Source organism: Panthera onca, chromosome E1 (genome assembly GCF_046562875.1).
Source record: "Panthera onca isolate mPanOnc1 chromosome E1, mPanOnc1 haplotype 2, whole genome shotgun sequence".
In the NCBI taxonomy this organism is placed as follows: Eukaryota; Metazoa; Chordata; class Mammalia; order Carnivora; family Felidae; genus Panthera; species Panthera onca.
This window is the reverse complement of record NC_138352.1, coordinates 12,015,592-12,036,293: the sequence shown is the minus strand read 5'-3', so window position 1 is coordinate 12,036,293 and position 20,702 is coordinate 12,015,592. Positions and strand designations below refer to the sequence as shown.

Here is a 20,702-nt window from a genome sequence, read left to right as displayed (position 1 = left end):
GGGCTGAGGACAAGACCAGCTCTGAGCATGGTCCTGGGCGAGGCGTGCTCTCAGAGAGGGGCTGTCATTGCTCAGGTGGCGGTGGGGGCTTCGCTTGGGAGGGAGGAGCGGGAGACGCGGAGAAAGGACCCAGCAGCTCCGGGGCCTCCGGGACAGGCTGGCTGGCCGCTATCCAGGGCACCCCCAGAACCTCGCCCACTGGCTCCGGCCTGCCACAGTCTGACGGAAGCTCAGCCTTACCCTCCACCCCCCAGCCCCCGACCGGGCACCTGCTCTCGGCGGGTGTGGGGGTGGCTTCGCGGGGTCCCGGATGGCGGGCATGTTCCCTCCCACCCCGGAGCAGAGCGGTGCCCTCTCTTCCCCTGGGGCGACAGCAGCAGTCACAGACGGGGCACGGGGTTCTGAACCGGGACGGGACAGAACCACCCCGACCCCCCCAGGCCCCGCGTGGGACGTACGAGTGGCCGGTGGCCGGGATGAAGTACAGGCAGCAGTGGACACGCGTGTCCGGGATGCGCTTCTTGCGGTCGATGCTGACCTCCTCCTGCAAGTATCTCTCGTACTGGTCGTTGATGAACTTCATGATGGGCTGCCAGCTGCACGGGAGGCCCCCGTCAGCCTGCACCGGGACCGGCGCCCGCCCCGTCCCCCCCCGCCCGGCAGGCCCCCCAGCTCCCCATCTTCTACCACAAGGGCCGGGGCTGCTGGGCGTTCCCAGCAGAGACCAAAGCCCTACCCGAGAGCCCCCAGACCAGCCTCCCACGCGGCCCTTCGACCCCAGGGGGTGGTGGAGGGAGGGCAGGATTCTCGGGGTTCGGGGGCCTCCGAGGGTTTAGCAGCACCGCAGGCCAGGGGCACCCGTGAGCGCTCTTCTCCCAGGAGGAGAAGCCCCCGCAGATCCTCACCAGTTCTCATTGTTGATGTGGTCCCCGAACCCCGGCGTGTCGATGACCGTGAGCTTCATGCGGACGCCCTTCTCCTCGATATCTGCACAGAATCACAGCGCCCACCGAGCTCAGGGGGAGACCCCGGACCCCTACAGATACCCCGCGGGTCCCGCCTGCTAGGGACCTGACCGGTCCTACCCCGGGGCCTAGACGGGGTGCCCATGGGTGGTGACCAGCGATGACTCCCCAGATGATGCCGGGGAGATGACAGCCTCCAGGAGCAGAGCCCAGCAGGGGCCAGCGACAGTGATCCTGGGGAGCCCCCTGCCCACGGTGTCTGGTGGAAAACTCAGGTGTCTCCAGGGGGCTCCGTCTGACCAAGGGCTGCAGGGGTCCCGGAGGGCATCCCTGAGCCAGGCTTTCAACACGCCCAGCTCAGGGGACCTGGCATCGACATCCCCGGCCCCCCCCCCCCGGCACTCACCATGTGTGACGGACTTGATCTCGATGGTCTTGGGGATGCGTTCCTCCGAGGTCGGCTGCACGGACTTCCGGCTGATCTTGGATTTGAAGAGGGTGTTGATTAAGGTGGACTTTCCCAAGCCGCTCTGCCCTGGGGAGGGGACGGGAGCCAATCAGCGGGCCCTGCGATTCAGCGATACCTGGGCAATGCCCCCCCCCCGCCCCCCCAGCACCCCTCAGCGGGGGCCCCCGATCAGGAAGAAGGGCCGGGATGCCCAGGTGGTGGTGGCCCGGCTCTCGTGGTGGGTGGCTTTGTAGCAGGGCAGGGACCCAGAGTACCCAGCAGGAGCTGAGATGCAGAACAGCACAGGGGAGGCCAAGTGCAGGGCCAAGAGCAGGGACGGCCACAGGCTGGTGCCCATACCAACAGACCCTGCAGCTGAGAGGCTGACTGGCCAGCGAGCCCCCGGGGCATCAGGCGGCCCCCGAGCCCCAGAAGCGCTCCTGGCCTTGCCGCGTGTCCAGACCTCACCTGACCCGAGTCCCCTCCCACAGCAGGGGGGATGTGCTGGACTCAGCTGTGGCTGGAAGGTCCCTGCTGCTCACAACTGTCAGAATCTAGGGCTGGCCTTGCTGCTGCTGCTGCTGAGGACCCGTAGGTCCCGCTCACAGAGCCCTCGATGCACACCGGGCGCTGTCCTGACTGCGGCTGTGTAACCCTCCGCATCCCGCACCCAGGTGCTGCCACCCTCCCATCTGATGGAGGGGAAAACAGGCACAGAGCCCAGCTCCAGGGCCCCGCCCATGACCTGGGGGCGCCCACAGGGACCAGCCGCCGGTGCTTACAGGGTGTGCACTGGGTGCCAGGCATGCCTCGCAGGCGCACACAAGACCCACGCTTGGAGCCCCATCGCTTTACCCCTTCCCTGAGCTGCCTCAGGCCGTGCCAACCAATATATTTAAAAAAATTAAATTACACCCATTTTCCAACTTTGATCATCTGGCAAGGAAAAGCGGGGGCTCCCAGGATGCTGGAGGCTGACGCCGGGAATCCCGGGAGACGCTGTTCAGCGGGCCAGGGGTCGGCCTCCCCCGTCCATCTCCCCCCACGGACCACCTGTTTGTGTCCCCGCCACGCTCAGGGGCAGAGCGACATCAAACGTGCTGACGGCTCAGAGCCTGGAGCTGCTTCGGATTCTGCGTCTCCCTCTCTCTCTGCACCCCCCACCCCCGCCACCCCTGCTTCCGCTGTCTTTGTGCCTCAAAAATGGATAAATGTTAAAATAATTTTTTTTAATAATAAAAAAAAAAAGGTCGGAACTGTTATTATCATCACCCTCAGCACTTACTGCTTCCCGAGCGCCCATGACCACGTAGGGGCCACACACAGTAACAACTGATTCGCCCCTCCCAGCCCTTTGGGGTCAGGATCACTCCGTTTTACGGATGAGAAAATCGAGGCAGGGAGAAGCCCCGGGGAAGACAGGACAAGCGCCACGCAGCTCAGTCCGGGCAAAAGCGGGATTCTACCCTGGGTCCGCGGAACCCCCAAACAGGTGCCCTCCCACCCCAGCTGCGTCTCAGTGGTGGGGGCCCTGCCGTGGGAAGAGGAGGAGGAACTGAGCCCCCGCTCTCTCCGCTCTGTGAGCTGAGTCCTCGTCAGGCCCTCTCTGGGCCTCATCGCCGCCTATAAAGTGGGGCACCCTCTTCACAGGGTTTCTGCAAGGACTGAACGGGACCCCGAGTGGCCGTCCGGTTCTCGCGGGGCCACCGGGAAGCCACCAGCCAGGCCTGCAGAGCCCTACCCAGGGCTGGGCCTGGTGATGCTTCGGCAGAAGGTGCAGGCCACTGGTCAGAGACCAGCCGGGTGGTCTCGGGTTCTTACTACAAGGAGGCCCCCCCCCCCCCCAGAGGCGTGGGTGAAGCTGGGGCCCCCCCTGGCAGGCACGCGGGCACACACACAACGCCACACGCGCCCTGCAGGCCTGGCGTGTCCACATCCATTTTGCACAAGGGCAGACTGAGCCCCGGAGCCCGAGGGGCCGGCCCACGGGGCTGGGTCCCAGTGTGGGGCCCATGCTCACCGACCACCATGATGTTGAACTCGAAGCCTTGCTTCATGGCCTTCCTGCGCATCTGCTCCAGGATGGAGTCGATGCCCACATAGCCGAAGTCCGCGGGGGCCTTCTCGTTCCGGGGCGCGGGCACCTGCTTCAGCCCGGCATCTCTGGGGGTGTCGGCCATGTCGCCAATGCAGCCAGGAGCTGCCTCGGGGGCTGCGGAGAGAAGAGTGGGGGCGTTAGGGGGCCGGACACAACCATCTGCAAAGTGCCTGCATCCTCGGGTGGTTCCGACCACCGCGCCAGTTTCTCAGATGGGGAAACTGAGGCTCAGGTGCCCAGAGACCCCTTTGGAACACCCCAGCGCTAAAGACCCCCCCCCCCCCCCACCCGACACACACACACACAAGGCACGGGACGCAGAGCCCTTCGCTCAGCTCCAGGATGGAGTTGACCCCCAGCCCTCCTCTTCCCAGCCTCCACCCTGCCCCAGGGCACCCAGGTGGGCCCTCTCCACCTCCTTCCCTGACTCAAATCGGCCCCAACACCTGCTGCAGCCAGAAGGCCTCAGGACCCTTGGGGTCAAACAGTCAAGTGTTTGCGGCAACCTGTGAGCCGGGGGGGAGCGAGCATTTGTTGTTCTGTCACTCCTGTCACTCCCGGGTGACAGGTGTTCAATCCCAGGTACCCGCCAGCAGCCCTGGACGCAGAGTAGGCTCCCCCCGGGGCCCATCTGTTCCCGGGCGATGGCAGGCAGACGAGGCCCTGTGGCAGCTCCCTACCCGCCCCCCCCACCCTGGACTGGGCCCCGAGGGGGAGGTCTTCTCCCTGCCCAGCCTCTGTGTGCCCCCCACCCTCAGACCAGGACGAGGTCTATGAACGGCCAAATAGGACAGAGCTTCTAGAAATAATTCCAGCTTCCGCGGTTTGTAGGTCAGAACCTTCCTCCCTGTCCCCCTTCCTCCCCTGGCCGCCCTCAGGAGTCCACACACTCAGGTCAGAGGCCTAGAGAAGGGACGAGCAGAAGGCACGCAGTGGGGACCTGAGGGGCACTCACCCAGTGGAACCGGTCCCCACCAGGGTGGGGCGGGAGCACACGGGCCGCGTCCCGGTGCAGCCCCAGACGTGCCACACACGCCCCACCACACCTCTGCTGGGCCAGCCCCTCAGCCCCGGTGGGGCCAGGCTCTTCCCGCCCCCCCAACCGCTGCGGAGGCCTTTCCAGGGCCGCTCACGGGTCTCCCGGCGCACCCCGAGCTCACGGGAAGGAAGCACACTGGCTGTCGTGACCTGTCCCCTGGGCATCGGCCCCGGGACCCTGGTGTGTGCTGGGGCAGGGCGGCGGGGGGAGGAGGCACGGTGGTGCCCTCTTGGCCCTGCCCTGGGAGGCAGCAGGCCACAAAGTCACCGCGGGGCTTCGGATGAACGGTTTCCACTTCCCGGGGAAGTGACCGGACCCTCCCCCTCCACCCCCGCCTCCAAACCCCAGTGGCCCCAGCGGGCTCGCACCTCGGCGGCCACACCTCTGCTTTACAGGCGTGTCAGAGGGAGCTGACACGGGGTGGGGGTGCCCGGCCCCCTGCCCTTCCATAACGAGGATGGTCAGCTCACACATTCCAGAAACGGGAGTGTGGGTGGGTCATCCGCAGGGACGCTCAACTTCCCCGTGTCCTCAGCCACGCAAAGCGCCGTGATTCCTACTGCGCGGGAAGGGGAACCAGCAAATAACAGAAGACACCGATGACGACCAGGGACCGCCCGGGGCCACGCCGCCCACTCCCGCCCCCCCAGGCCAGGGAAAGGCCAGGGACCCGGGAAGCAGCGATGACAGCCGCGGGGCCTCCCCCCGAGTGGCGCCCGGAAGGCATCTGCCTCTGCTCCCTCTTCAGAAACAGTCCCTGCGCTCCAGCATCTTTAAATAAACAAAGACAAGAGCTGCATCTGGCCTTGAACATGTGGCTGTGGGGCTGCTTCCTGGAGACAGACTTGGGGCCCCGTCTTGCAGGGCAGTTCAGCCCCGCCCCGCGTGACCGAAAATTGCTTCCACCTGCCTGCGGGGCCGGGAGCCCTTCCGTCCGGGCCTGGGCCGGACCCCCGCCCCCACCCACGGCCCCTTCCGAGCCCTAGTGGTGGGGGGGCGCCCCCCGAACCCCACTCGGCTCTCTCCTCCGCCCGGCCTCTGCTCTGGCTGGGCCCCTCTGCAGCCACCGACACCCACGAAGCACAGAGCAAACATCCCGCCCACCAGGGCCCTGTCTGGGAAGTCCTTCCCACCGACCCACCGACCCACCGACCCACCGAGGGAAGGGCCTGGCCTCCACACAGGTGAGGGTCCCTTCCCGCAGCCCCTCCTCCCTGGGAGGCCTGCCCGGAGGGCCACCGGCTCGGGTGCAGGTGGGGATACCAAGGGCTGGGTTGTGCCCCGGCCGGGAGGCAGGCTTTGGAGTCCGGGCCAGGACCTGCGTGGAAAGAGCAGAGGCCCCATGAGGCTAACTGGCCCAGAGACGCTTTCTCCGAACACTTGCTTTCCACGGAGAGCCACCGGGGCCTGGCTGCAGGAACCCCCTCCTCCAACACCGTCCGTAACGACTTCTGTGATGGGAGATTCTATGCCTGTGCTGTCGAACCGGGTGGCCACACGGGGCCGTTTTTAAAATCGGGGTAGAATACGCGTAACGTAAAACGCACCACCAATCCTTTTCTTTAGACGTACTTGGCGCCCTTAAGCCCAGTCACGTTGTTGTGCAACCAGTCTCCAGAACCCTTCCCCATGTCGCCAAGCTGAAACCCTCTCCCCGTTAAACACGAACTCCCCACCCCCTCCCGGGGCCCTGGCAACCTCCATTCTACTGTCCCTGAACGTGGCTACACTAGGGGACCCCGTATAAAGAGGCTCTTGTGGTATTTGTCCTTTTGGGGGTGGGTTTATTTCCCTTAACATAAGGTCCTCAAGGTTCACGCGTGCTGTTATGTAGCAGGTATCGGGACTGACTTTTTTGTTTTTTTTTAAAGTTTATCTTGAGAGAGAGAGAGAGAGAGCGCGCGCACGCACACGGGCAGGAGAGGGGCAGAGAGGAGGAGAGAGAGAATCCCAAGCAGGCCCCGCGCTGTCAGCTCGGAGCCCGACGCGGGGCTTGAACCCACGAACCGCGAGATCATGCGCTGAGCCGAAACCAGACACTTAAGACTGAGCCACCCAGGCGCCCAGATCTCCCTCCTTTTCAAGGCTAAGAGGCCCCCGTGTGGCTAAGGCACATTTTGTGTATCCGTTCATCCCTCGGTGGACATCTGAGCTGCTCCTACGTTTCAGCCCTTGTGGATGACACTGCCACGAGCACCGGTGTGCAAACATCGAGACCCTGCTTCCAGTTCCCCTGGGGTCACCCCGGAAGTGAGATGGCCACATCACACGGCAGCCGTATTTTTAATTTTTTGAAGACCCGAAGACCCATCCACTGTTTTCGCCTGTGACTTCTGAGCACTTGAAATGTAGCCAGGCCAACTGAGGAACTGAATTGTTTGTTTTGTTTCATTTAAATTAATTTATGGGGCGCCTGGGTGGCTCAGTCGGTTGAGCGTCCGACTTCAGCCCAGGTCATGATCTCGCGGTCCGTGAGTTCGAGCCCCGCATCGGGCTCTGGGCTGACAGCTCGGAGCCTGGAGCCTGTTTCAGATTCCGTGTCTCCCTCTCTCTGACCCTCCCCTGTTCATGCTCTGTCTCTCCCTGTCTCAAAAATAAGTAAACGTTAAAAAATAATAATAATGAATTAATTAAAATGTAAAAAGCTGCACGTGGACGGCACAAAATTCTGTCCAACCGACTCCTTTTACAAGCGGGGAAACTGAGGTCCCCAGAGTGATTTTTTTTTTCCTGAAACGTTCGCTTCTGTCACCTGTGATCATTGTCCGTGTCCCCCACACAGACCGGGAGCCCCAGGGAGGATGGCAGCAGACCTGGGGGGATGCCCCACGCCATACCTCTAGAAGTGTCCAGGGAGGGGACACTCGACACCCATGGAATGAATGGGGTCTTGGGAGTGTCCCCCTGGTGCAGGGTAGGTGGAGGAGGGCTCTGCGGCCGAGGCTGGCCCACAGCCCCTCCATGACCCTGGTCAGGCCTGTGTCTAATTCACACCCCCCAGTGACCTCTGCCTGGGGCCTGGGCCTCATTCTCTTTCAAATGGCCCTGTCACCTCCACGTCTGTTTCATACCCAAACTTCATGAGATGCTGTTAATAGGAAAGGGGAGTTCCCCACAGAACAATTTTCACATTTGTGTCCCAGATGACACTCACTGCACCCTCGGGAGCTAAAGGTATTTTAAAAGTAGAAAAGTCAGGTTCAGAGAGGTTAAGTAACTTACTCAAGGCCACACAGCACCACCTGCCTTTTCTCGTTGTTCCTGGCTGCCTCTCGGCCAGGAGGCGATGTAGAGAGAGGACAAGCAGCCGCGCCCTCCCTGCGCCGCCCTCCCGGGTCTTTCCCCTCCTCTGAGGATGGAATGTTCCCTGGGGCAGCCTCACCCCCTTCCAGGCAGCTTCGGGTCAACAGCTCTGCCCCCAGGCTCCCAGGCCCAGGGCGAAGTCACCGCCCTCCATGCCACCGGATCTCCCCGATGGAAGGAAGGCCAGGGACCACACAGGCTGAGGTGACCCCACACACGGGCTTATGCTTTCCTCCAGCCTAATTATTTCCTTTGTAAAGTTTTGACCGTTTAAACCATGTTTCGCTGTTCGGTTCGGCAGCATTCACAATGACGTGACGCATCACCACCATCAGATGGCAGAACCTTTTCGTCGTCCTGGATAGAAACTCTGTGCCCATCAGACACTAAGTCCCGCCCCGCTCCCCCAGGGACCTCCAGTGGACCTTCTGGCTTTGTGAATCTGACTCCTCCAGGGGCCCCATTCGGCACGGTCCTCCTGTGTCTGGCTTTGTTCACCGAGCCTAACGGCCTCACAGCCCATTCCTGCCGTAGCAGGTGCCAGACCTTCCTTCCTTTTGCTGCCTGATAACATTCTGTTTATCCATTCATCCGTCAACGGACACTCGCGCCGTCCCCCCCGTTTTGGCTGTCGTGAATAACGCTGCTACGATCACGGCTGTACAAGGATCTGAGTCCCCGCTTTGAATTCTTTTGGGCATCCAGCCTCCTGAGGAAGAGAAGCCAGCCGACCATCAGCAAGGCTGTGGTTCGGGCAAGAAGTGCCACGGTCATCCTGTCGTCAGAGCGAGGCGGGGTGATTCCCTGCAGACCGCACGGTAGGCGCCAGGGGCCTCGGGTCGTGGGCCCCAGCTCCCCGTGGCCTGTGGCCGGTCCCCTACCCTGCTGGCACTGCCCACCTGGGAAAACGGGCCACATGTGGTTCCTGAGCACATGGCCCCTGCCACTGCTCTCCGCTCCGAGAGCCCCTGGACCCTGACGCCGCGGCTTGCTGGGGTGGCACCCCTGACTCCCAGCCCCGAGAGTGGCTCTCTAGAAATATGCAAAACACCCACCAGGACGCGGGCGGAAAAACAACATGTGGATATCAGTGGCACATTAACTGCAAAAGGCCGTGACGTCATCCTGCCACCTGCTAGGACACGGACGAACCTCGAAGACATTACGCTCCGTGAGAGAAGCCGGTCGCCAAAGGTCACACGCGTATGATTCCATTTATGTGAAATGCCCAGAATCAGGCAGATCCATGAAGACAGAAAGCAGGCACGCGCGGCCAGGGGCTGGGGGAGGGACAGTGCCTGCTTAATGTGCAGGGGCCTTCTTTTCGGGGTGATGAAAACGTTCTGGATGCGGACGGAGATGACAGCTTGTGATTACAAGCCACTGAATTGGACACTCTAAACGGGTGGCTTGAGCGATGGGGGAACTGTGATCTCAATGAAACTGTCATATTAAGAAAGGAAAGCAAAAAGGCTGCCTGGGGAGCTGGATTTAAAAGAACCCTACTGGGCCCACGAGTGCCCGCCGGCCGGCCCCACAGCACAGCGGGCAGCTGAGGCCCAGATGCCACGCTCAGGCCCGAGGTCTGGAGGCCGGGTATGGCCAGGTGGCACCCCCGGGGTCAGCAGCCCTGCATCTCCCAGGAAGGGTGATTTCTTGGGGCCGGGGGGGGGGGGTGCGGGGAGGCAGGCCAGTTGGGAGGAAGTCTTGCCAATTTCTCTCCACTGGTCCCCGTTTTGAGCCCTGGCCCACTGACCGCTCCCTTGCTGGGGAAGCCCCGCCACGCCTGCCCCCTCCTTCAGCACCGGTGCCCGCTGGGTGGCCTCTTCTCAAGAGTTGGGTGGCAGGGCCCTGAAGCAGGAAGGAAGCGCAGGGCTCCGCCCAGCCCCAACCGGCGACCTCACTCTTGTGTGTGCCCGCAGCCGGGGCTGTGACTTGGGCGCTGAGTGACAAATTCTCCCCCCGCCCAGGGCCGGCCAAGGATGACGGGATCAGATGGTCGCCTGCAGCTCCCCGGGACCACCAGGGCTGTGGGCGCAGCTCTTCGGGCTGGGACACCTCTGGAGCCCCTCACGGCACCCCAGGCCCAACCAACACCCCGGGGTCCCCCCTTGGCGGCCTGCTGCCGGTCCCCACGAGTCCCATCGTCCCCGAGCATCAGCTGTCAAATGTAGATGTGGCTCTACTGGGGCCACGGACCCTGGGCCACTGCCTGACTCTGTTCCCAGCGGGAGAGGGGCATCCACAGGGCACCGGGCTCTCAGGACAACACTCTCGGGGCAAAGCCAATGCCACTCCCCTGTCTCACCCCGATCCTCTCCGTGCCTGGCTCCTGGAGCCGGGGGTCACCGATCCCGGTGTCTGAATGTGCCTTGCTCAGTCACCACCCACAGCGCCTGGGCAGAAAGCAAGGCCAACCGGTCCACGGATGCCTGGAAGGCTACCCAACGGCCGACAAAGGGAACCAGAGTCACCAAGGAGATCTAGGTAGACCCACTCGGGGCCAGATGTCGGGGTTCCCAGGGCACCAGGGACTCCTCCTGCCCCAAAGCCCCCAGACTTCTCTCCTGGAGGAAACCACACGTCCAGACACGTAAGCCTTCTGTCTCCCACCCCACCCTAGCCCAGGTGACCCAGCAGTCAGTCCAAGTTCACCGCAGAACAGCGCACACAGTGGGGGGTTCTGGGACGGCTGCCCCCCCTCCCCCCACAAGCACGTGGAGTCCACCCTCCGGGACAGTGGCACAGGCTGCAGTGAAGGCTGAGGGGACATCTGCAGACCCCAGCAGAGCACCGAAGCCCGTGGCCAGTACGCAGTCAGGCCCTGCCCCCTGCCCCCTGCCCCCCGCAAAGAGGCTTCTTGAAGGTAGGCGAAGACCCAATGCACGTAGTGCCCGGAGTGACCAGAGCTGCTCCTTCCCTCCCGTCTCCCTCCCTGGGTGGCTGCCCAGTCCGGCAGCTCCTGGCCTGTCCCCGCTGCTCTCCTGCTGAGCCCACACCCAGCCTCGGAGGTGTCTCCACAGTGACTGAGTAACGCTGTGTGTGGTTTCCTCTCCCCACGTGTCCCCCGACGTGACAGTCAGGAAACCAGTGCCCTCATCCGCCACGCTCACTCGTGTATTGCCACGTTTAGAGCGGTGCCTGGCACGAGGCAGGTCCACAACGCGATGCTGAATGAACGAGGGAACAAAGGGAGGCGCTGATCACAACAGCCGAGGTCTCCCGGGGGCTCACCATGCACTGGGTGCTACCTTGAATACCACACCCGCACTAACTCACGTGACGTGCACGGCACAAGGACCGGGTAAGCCAGCGACGGGCATTACCCCCAAGTCTCCGATGAGGAAGCTGAGGCCCGCTTTTGTGACTTATTATGACCCAGCGCGAGTGGACGGACGGCAGAGCCAGGATTTGAACGCAGGGAGGGTGACCCCACAGGCCAGGTCCTCCAGCACCACGGAAAAGCAGGAGCGGTGCGTTCCCGACAGCGGAGCCCGAGCAGGTGCCGCTGGGGCAGGGACTGAAGCTCTCGCCGCCCCCCCTCTCCTCCCAGGAGCCGCCCATCCTGTTTAGTGAGGCACCAGGCCTCTCACGGGGCATTAGGATTTTTTTATTTTTTATTTTTAACGTTTATTTATTTTTGAGAGAGAGACACAGAGACAGAGCGTGAGTGGGAGAGAAGCAGAGAGAGAGGGAGACACAGAATGTGAAGCAGGCTCCAGGCTCCGAGCTGTCTGCACAGAGCCCGACGCGGGGCTTGAGCCCATGAACCGCGAGATGGTGACCTGAGCCCAAGTTGGACGTTTAACCGACTGAGCCCCCCCAGGCGCCCCAAGGGGCATTAGGATTTTAATCTTCATGACTTCATAAAGTCATTCAAAGGCCAAGCCTGGTTGGCCAAGCGCTTCTAAAACAGCTGCAGGGAGCAGTGTGGGGGTCCCAGATTCCAGGGGACTCCAGGGCAGGGGCGCTGATGTAGGAGAACCCTGGTACCGCAGAGGCCCCCCCACCCCCCGCCAGGGGCCCTGTCAGAGCTCCCAGATGGAGCCATCCGAGCAGGCAGCAAAATGCCCATTTTCATCCTAAAACCCCAGCTCCTAGAGGGCGCCCCAGGTCCAGGTGGAACTGACAAAATTCACAGGGGCCTCCAAGATGACTCCCCACTTCTGGTATCAGTGACACGGGAGGGAGGTGCTATTCTTAGCCAACCTGGGGAATACAGGTGAAGGAAAGAGAATGGCCAGTCCGTGGGGCCAGACACACCCACATTCGGGGGCTGCAGAAAGGCCCTGGACCGAGACGTCAAAGAAATAAATGGCTGTCAACAATAATCATGGAAAAAGATCCCGGGGCCCTAGGGGACCAGGACCACAATGTAGATTCACTCAACAAATATTTGATGGCCAGGGGGTCTCCCTCCCCGAGCTGCAGCAAGGACCAGAGAGAACAAACGGTGTCATTCCGGACGGGGCGTCACTCCTGCGGGGCTCTGAAAACAGGATCCTTTCCCATTCACTCGGCTCCTTCTTCCTCAGGTCCCCCCATTCACCTACACCAGGGCTGTTACAAACTCCCCATAAATGTCGCAGGGGAACTTCCTGTCCCCTTCTAAAGATGGAAACACTGAATACAAATGGCCGAATTTTGCAGATTTGTGCGGGTGGGGACCGAGGACGGAATCGGAAAAGCGCGCATGCCTCATCTAACTCGAGAAGTAATTCCACATCAAATTACACTTCACACTTTGTCCGGGGCAGGAAGCGGCTCGTCACAGTCCGGTCAGAAACGGGGCTGCCAGAAATCTGAGACTTTGCCCTCTGGCCTGAAACTCTGCTTTAGAAACGGAGCTCAGAGGCTGGAGCCTCTCCGGAGAAAGGAGGGATTTGCAAATGCAAAGGGCTGCATTTTTCCCCCCCCTTGGCCCTCCTTCCCTTTTCCAAGGAGACCGAAACTCCAGTTCTAAAGCTTCTGTGTGAGGAGACTCAGGGGAAGTGTGCATGAATAAACATCTCCCAGGACCCCATGCCCTTTGCGGACCCGGCAGGGACAGTGCCACCCCAACCCGACTCATTCATTCATTCATTCATTCATTCATTCATTCATTCAGGGGCCCAAGGCGCCCCGGAGGCGGGGAGGGGGGTTCCCCCACTCTCACTGCCCGCCAAGGCTCCTCGGCTTGGCTTTTCTCCCGCCAAACGCGTTCAAGCAAGCTTCTCCTCTATTGTGCAGGAAGGAATCTCAAGAAGCTCTCCCTTTCTGCCAACACGGTTTCAATTGGCCCAAGTCGGCGAAGTCAGATTTGGACAGCGGCCACCTCTCTCCCCATGCCGCCCCACCCGCTTCTGGAAGAGGCCTTCTTCTGTTCTCTATTGGCGGCCCGGCCACCTCCTTCTCCTCCTCCAGGGAGCTCTCAGCTGGGCTGGGCGGCCCTTCGGAGACCCCGGGCTTTGCTCAGGGCAGGCTCCGGGCTGCAAGCATGGTTCGCTTCCTAAAAAGCAGCCTGCAGAAGGGCCAGGGCCAGGGCTGAGCCCTCCGACTCCCCGCATCAAGGATTCATTTTTTATTTCATTTTCCACTACCCAGTGGCCTCGCAGGATCAGGGACTGTGCCCCCCCCCCAACACAGAGCCTCCTCCCACCCCAGAGAACCTTCCAGCACAACGGGTCCCCGCCCCAAAGCAAACCCAGAATCCAACCCCGGGCCAGCCCGCCCACCGGGTCTGAAGGGGCCGGCTGACCACAGAGATTCCGTTAGTTCTTGGCAAATATTTGCCAAGTTAAAAGCAGAAAGAAAAGATTCTCCCCCCATGGATGGGTGGAAACTGGCCATTTGTCACAGGGTAGAATTTCCTCTTATCAGGGATGTCCCGCTAAGGAGGGGGGGAGGCCTCCCCTCCCCCGTCCCCTCTATCAGCGGGACTCAGCGGGACTGTCGGCAGATCCTCACCAGCGGGACAGAGGCTGGGGGCGCTGGAGGTCCCGCCTCCCCCAGCTGATGAAGTCATCGGAGGAAACAGGGCTCCCCGGGGGCCACAGGACACCCCTCCCCCCCAGGCCAGGGGCTAAGCAGAAGATCTCCCTCATGCCCAGGGTGCTACAGGAGGCAGAGTGTGGCCCGCGGGGGCCATGCAGGGAGGGCCACATTCCTGGGCGGGAAGCCTGACCAGATGACCCCTGAGGCAGGGAGTCAGCAGCCCCGGACCCTCTTGAATCAGGTCCCCCATCCCTTTGTCGCTCTGGCTGTGGGCTGAGCAGTGGCGAGAGAGCTGGAGTCATCTTCTCTCCCACCTCTGGGTCCTTCCTGCTCAGGAGAGCAGAGGTTCTGGAAGCAGTGGGCTCGGGGCCTGGGGATTAGCAAGGACTCCTACTCGGACCGCGTCCCCCCGGCCGGCGGGGCCGCTCCGATTCCACACGTCCCAGACTCCACCGCTCCCCGGCGCTCCTACGGGAGCCACTCGTTCCGAGGATAAGCCCAAGAAAGGCCCTGTGAAGTCTGAGGACACATCCGGAGCCAGTAGGGGAACGTGGGACGGACAGCCCGCCCATCGGAGGAATCTCAGAAACACAGCCACCCCTCTACCTGGGGCCCTCCCCAGGAAAAAGCCGTGTGCAGCGACAGCTGCCCAGTTACCCCTCGGGGGGGACGTTCCATCACCCCTGAGACACCGCCTGGGGTCGGGGCGGGGGGGGGACGGGACACGCTGGCCGTGGGCAGGGTGCAGACACCTGTGAGCCCAGGGCTGGGTCATACACCAGAGAGAAGCGGGCACAGCCCATTTCCTGTCTGCACTGGGGGGTGAAGCTGGGGCGTACTTCTGGACTGGCGGTTCTGAGCGCACACGGCTGCCAGACCTCTGCGGAACAAAGTCCTGAGGGGTCACCCCTCACCCCACGTTGCAGGGAGTGAGCCCTGAGCACCCCAGTCAGTCTTTTCCTTCCCGCAACGCTCTCTTCTCTTAGCCGCGCAGGCCTCCGCTGCCTTTCCCCTGTCCGAGGCTGCTGGGGGGCTCAGCCTCTTTGCTGGCTCTCCTTCCACCTGGAAGTCCCGGCCCCCGGCTGGACACTCTCTCCAGGCGACTCTGCCCAGCCCCTGAGCGTCACAGGCCAACCTCTGTCCGGTTCACACACTGATGCCAACTGACTGTCCCTCTGAGTCCGTCCCAGCTCAGCGGAGATGCCCCGAGGCCCCACCGGCACCAGCGTCTGTGGCCCCTGCCCAGTGAAGTCTGGAGGTCTCAGACCGAACGGGCCCCAAACTGAACTCTGACCCTCCAGGCCGCCCCCCAATCCCTCCACGTGAGTAAATGGCACCTCCAGGCGTCCAGTTATCACAGCTACAAATCTGGGGGGCCCAGCCTTGGTCCTTCCCCTCCCATCACCCAAACCCAACCATCTGTCCCAAAGTCCTCCCAGTTCCAGCCCAACATCCCTGCAGGTGGCGGCCTTGCTTGCCTCCCCGCGGCCCCCACCACCCAAGCCATCACCATGCCTGCCCTCCACCCTCACCGCCCCCCCCCCCATCACGCTCGCTGTGTGACCCAGAGCAAGGAACTTAACCTCTCTGCACCTCCATTTTCTTCTGTGTGGATTGGGACAATACCACTGCTTGCCTCCCGAGAGCGCTGGGGGAATCAAACAAGATTGTTTACGAAGCACAAGGAACAGTGCCCAGTCAGTGCTCTGAGTAGCTGTACAGAAAACAGAAGCCCATACCCAGCTCTCCAGCTTGGGTGAATGGACTGTCTCCCCAGCTCCTACCAGCTCTGCAAACAAGGCTCCTCACAGAGGTTCTCTCCTGCTCTGCTCCTGGAGGAACCCCTCATTTCCCCAGTTGCTGAATGAATGAATGAATGAATGAGTGAGTGAATGAACGAACCAATAGGAAACTCGCTACCCTTCCTTCCTCCTCTCTTCCCAGAACACTGTAAGGGGCCGGCCTGCTCCCCGGCCAAGCCGGGTGGCGCCTCTCGGCCCGGCCCCAAACTGCTGGCCCGCATCCTCTCCCACGGGCTTCCCCACGGCCTTTGGCGTGTGGCAGGATGGGAATGGGATGTTAACCATTTCCAGTCTCCGTCGTCCTCTGGAGCCACAAAGCACCGAAGAGGAAGGATGGACGGATGGACGGGCTTCCGAGGACAGCTCCTGCCCATTCAGGAAATTTTGCTCAGGAAATGGGGGGGAAGGGCGCCCAGAGGAGGAGAGGCGGGCAGAGACTGGGCCTGGGGCAGGCATGCCGGTGGGCAGGGGCTCGGACCACCCCGGTCACTGCCCCGAGCCGCTCCCCACCGCTGCAGATGGCTTGGCCGGTGCAACAGTGACAAGCGAGTCCCCAGCGTGGAGGGACCAGGCTGTCGGTCACCGGGCAACCCCGGAAGACATGCCCTCCTGGGAACTAGGGTCAGTCGGTTAGTTTCATAGCCCAAGGGTGACTCTTCCTGCTGTCCCCTAATCTGCGGTCCAGCAGCTACACGTGACCTGCCTCCAGCCCGGACTGAAGAGTGGTTAGAACTGGCAAAGAGAATTGATTAACTCTGACACAACCAGTCTTGGAAACATACCCAGTCCCGGGGCCCAGGGGCTCAGCCTGGACCGCAGACGCAAGGGGCCGGCTGGGCCCAGTGAGCAGCGCTGACCCCCAGGGCTGGGCTGGGCTTGGGCACTGCACAGTCTGCAAAGCGCTCAAACTTGCTTTATCACTCGGGATCCTGGGCTTCCGGCGGTAACGGGCCGCGACTCTCGAAATGAGACCAAAATAACAAGATCGACAGGGCTCTTACACAGGTGACGACGGAAGGCAGTTAAACTAGGGAGCGCACCAGTCTGGGGGGTCCCACCCTCACGGGACCCTGCCCGCAGGCAGACCCCAGGCGGCCCCGCACCCTCCACACCCCCCCCCGGGGTACCTGCCGGCAGATGGGAACCGTCTGAGGCGTCCTCCCTGAGATCGCAGCAGCTGTGGAGGCCACGGGGGTGGGAGCCCGTCGCCTCCCAGGTCCCCTCCCAGGTCCCTCCGCCCCGAGGCTCCGGGAAGGAGCCACATTCATATGGTAATTTCTGCCTGTGAACTGGCGCGGCACAGAGGGCCCTCCAGCTGCGGGCCCGGAGGAGGGGAGCCTGGCCCGGGCCTGACCGCTCGCTCCCGGCCCTGCCAAGTGGGCCCTTCCCGGGGCGCTCAATTCGGGCTGCGGGGGGAGCGGGCGCCTTGGTGCAGGCGGGGCAAAGGGCCTCGCTTTCTGCGCTCACGCGGTGGTTTCAGATGACAATGGACACGGGTTTGTTTCACTTCACTTTTCGGTGGCTCCCTGCAGATCATGCCGCGGCCCTCGCCCCCTCCCTGGACCCCAGAGGCAGCCCCCCGCGCCTCCACCCTCCCTGGAAGGAAAGGTCTCCCCGGGGCCAAGGCCGGTGGGGGAAGGGGGAGCGCGTTCTCTCAGGAAAAAAAAAAGAAAGGCCGCTCCCACACCCCAGTCCTCCTTTCCCTCAGCTTCCTCTAGAGGGGAAGGGGGAGAGGGAGGAGGAGGGGGTCACACAAAACCCAGCCACTCCCTCCACCCACTTCCTCTCTCACACTGCGTGAGTTCACTGCTGCAGCTGAGAGAGAGAGAGAGAGAGAGAGAGAGGAGAGAGAAAGAAGAGGAGAGGAGGGGAGGGGAGGGGAGGGGAGGGGAGGGGAGGGGAGGGGAGGGAAGAGAAGAGAAGAGAAGAGAAGAGAAGAGAAGAGAAGAGAAGAGAAGGGACATGCAAACCTTCCAGAGAGAGAGAGAGAGAGAGAGAGGAGAGAGAAAGAAGAGAGGAGAGGAGAGAAGAGAACGAGAAGAGACACGCAAACCTTCCTTAGTTCTGGGCCCACGGAAACCAGAAGTCGGCTTCAGGACTCAGCTGCAGACCCGAATGGCTTCTCTGTGCCCCCACCCCCCCCCCCCCCACCCCCAAACCCATCCACCCATCCAGCCCATTCACCGCTGGATGCAAAAGGAAACAAAAGGACCCCTGGCGAATCGCCCAGACACAGACTCAAGACAGGTCATGGGGGAAAGTGCAGGAGAGAGAGAAGCCCGCAGCGACTGCCCCCTCCCCGCCGCCGCCTCCCCCCGCCGGGGACACAGGGCGCGCCCCCACCCGTGCTGGCGAACCAACTATCGCACGACCGGCAATTCCGGGGAGAAATGAAAACACAAGTCCGCACCAAGACACGGGCACCAACATCGAGTGTTGCATGATTCACAGGACTCGAAAAACAGAAACAGCCCCGATGCCCGGCTACTGATGAAGGGATAAGCAGCACAGGACGGGGCCACCGCGTGGAACACTATTCAGCCAGGAAAAGGAACCAAGCGCTGACCCCTGCTACCACGTGGACCTTGAAGATACCATGGCATATAAAGCCACCTGTCCTCTCTGATTCCACATTTATAAAACGCCCAAAGCAGGCAAATTCATAGAGGCACGAGGCAGCTTCGTGTTGCCAGGGGCCGGGGGCAGGGAGCTGTTCGTGGGAACAGGGTCTCTTCTGAGATGATGAGAATGTTCTGGAATTAGTCGTGATGACTGGGTAACGTTGGGATGCGCTAAAAACCTCTGAATTGTACACTTTAGACGACTGGATTTTAACGGCGTGCGAAGTGTATCTCGATAAAGCTCCTAACAATAGCAATATAACAGCCTGCTCCCCGTGTCCTTGTCCGTGGCCAGCTCCCAGCACCGATCCAACATCCCGCCTCCAGGTGCCCCCCAACTCTGCAGCCCAGCGAGTGGGGGCGCTGGCAGGCTCCCTGGCCCTGCGACCGCCCCCCCCTTGCCCTCTCTGCTCCTGACCCCACCAGTGCTCATTAGGAGCCCCCTTTAACACAGCAGGAAACCAAAACCTCAACCTGAAGGGAGGGGAGACTGGGATTCAAACGCAGCCAATCAGCAACCACAGAGGGTCTCTGGGCAGGAGGGACAAGGGAAAACCCACTCAGCACTCCCCTCCCGGATGCAGGGACACCTGCGACCCCTTACACGTACCGGAACCAACTGGGTGAAGCAGCAGCAGCAGGCCCCAGGCCCCCCCACACACACACGCACACACGCACACACCGGGCAGGTGTTCAGTCTTCTGCGCAGGCCCAGCCGACCCAGCGGAAATGATGGCAGGAGCCAGCAGCTGCCGGGGGCGGCCGCCGGATATCCTGGGCCATCTCTGGCACGACCCACCCCAAATCTGTCAGAGGCCCGAGCTTCGCCCTGTCCCGTCCCAAACCCGAAGGATGCTGCCGAACGAGCCTCCGTGGAAACAAGTCCTAGAGAATTCACCGAAGCCCCGCTTTCACGGGGCGGCAAAGGCCCCAGAGAGGGTGGGGTGGGAGGTCTCTGGTGGCTCAAGGTTTAATTATGACTTTAGCGCCTGAGTTTCCGAGTGCCCCGTGGCATTCGTTAGGTCTTTACTCCCCAGCCGTCCCCGGGGAACCCCACGGCGAGGGGCCAGCTCAGGGCGGCACACGCGGTGGGACTGTCCTCACCCCAACCGCCCCACAAACACGGGGGCCCTCGGAGAACCAGCCTCCCATCCCTGACTCACACGTCTCCCCCACAGTCTGGGATCTAGCAGCCGACAGGTGCAGGGAGAGGCCGCTGGCTCAACCTCCCACGGGCCCACGATGGGCCCCAGGAGATGTGAGCAGGCCAGGCCTGGGTTTCAGGCCCAGAAGCATTTCTGCACCTTCCTGCTGAGTGGTGTCCAAAACGCGTTGCTGGGCAAATGTATAAGGAAATAATGAAGACAGAAGTGGCCGTCGGCACACGGGCAAGGTGTGACTGACCAGGTGCTCCGGTTCCACTGTGAGCCCCGGGGGAGGCTGGGGAGGCAGCCAAGACCTTTGGAAGGATGGCAAAGGTCAGCTGAGGAACTCTGTGCAGGAAGAGCAGGAAGCAGGAAGCAGGAAGCAGGCACCTGCTGAGGGGTGCCGTGTGTGGGGTGCCACCTCCATGTGGACAGGTGGGCACCACACCCCCCAGCCCTGCCCCACCCCCACATGTTCCCGGAAATTTCCCCTGTGGCCCCGCTCTCCCAGCCGCCCCTGAGCTGCTCTCCTCTGTGTCTCCAGTGAAATTCCAAAGAGCCCAGAGGGAGCATCTCAACACTCCGGGCCCTGAAACCTTTGCTGAGTCCCAATTGCAAAGTAGCTGCTTCCTGGGACCCCCCACCCCCACCCCACCCCCAGCAGGTCCTAGGACACCTTCCTAGAGCCGCTCATCTTACAGCTGGTGCATCTTTTTAAATGTTTATTTATTCTTGAGAGAGAGAACGCAAGCAGGGAGGGGGAGAGGGGGAGAGAGGGAGAGAGAGAGAATCCCAAGCGGGCTCCACGCCGTCCGCGCAGAGCCCGCCGTGGGGCTCGATCTCATGAGCCAAGCCAAAATCAAGAGTCGGACGCTTCACTGACGGAGCCACCCAAGCTGGTGTGTACTTGCCACCTAACTGGGATGGAAGCTTCTGGAAGGCCTGCCTCGTGGGTCCCCCTACCCTGCTCGGCCCAGGGCCATCCCAAGGTCAGGACTCATGAGAACGGCAGGCGAGGGGTTACACGCACTTGGCACCTCCCCGTCCAGGTTCTGTGACCTCCGTGCTGACCCCGTGAAGCGGTAGACCTTCCGGAAACTGGACGGCGGCTCAGAGGCGACGCGGCACGTGTGTAAGGCCGCAGGGCCATCGACAGGTGCACGGCAGGCACCAGGCGGTTCCCTGGCCCCACGTGTGAAGCTCTCCCTGCAATGTCCATCCTCTCACGGAATCTGGGGAGCGGGCCGCTCTCCCAGCGAGCGAGCAGGTCGACAAAGCAGATGTGGGGGCTGGTCAGGAGCCTCGGGA

At 62.1% G+C, this 20,702-nt stretch overlaps 2 protein-coding genes across 10 annotated transcripts in view; both read right to left on the bottom strand.

Moving 5' to 3' along the window:
• Positions 1 to 12,421, bottom strand: part of TMC6 (transmembrane channel like 6) — a 157,624-nt gene extending 145,203 nt beyond the window's left edge. For both annotated transcript variants that reach the window (XM_081791120.1, XM_081791121.1), the window contains exon 1: positions 12,404 to 12,421. The gene's annotated coding sequence lies outside the window, so the exon portion shown is untranslated. The remainder of the gene's footprint in view (positions 1 to 12,403) is intronic.
• Positions 1 to 20,702, bottom strand: part of SEPTIN9 (septin 9) — a 145,052-nt gene that overhangs the window by 7,804 nt on the left and 116,546 nt on the right. For 7 of the 8 annotated variants that reach the window (XM_078438097.2, XM_078438098.2, XM_060645256.3 and 4 more), the window contains 4 exons: positions 3,434 to 3,625; positions 1,372 to 1,500; positions 906 to 987; positions 459 to 596 (listed from right to left, as the gene is read on the bottom strand). In XM_078438097.2, the coding sequence (XP_078294223.1) occupies positions 459 to 596; positions 906 to 987; positions 1,372 to 1,500; positions 3,434 to 3,625 (541 nt within the window). Of the gene's footprint in view, positions 1 to 458; positions 597 to 905; positions 988 to 1,371; positions 1,501 to 3,433; positions 3,626 to 16,755; positions 17,035 to 20,702 lie in introns of those variants that run through there. The other variant, XM_060645261.3, reaches the window with a different exon arrangement.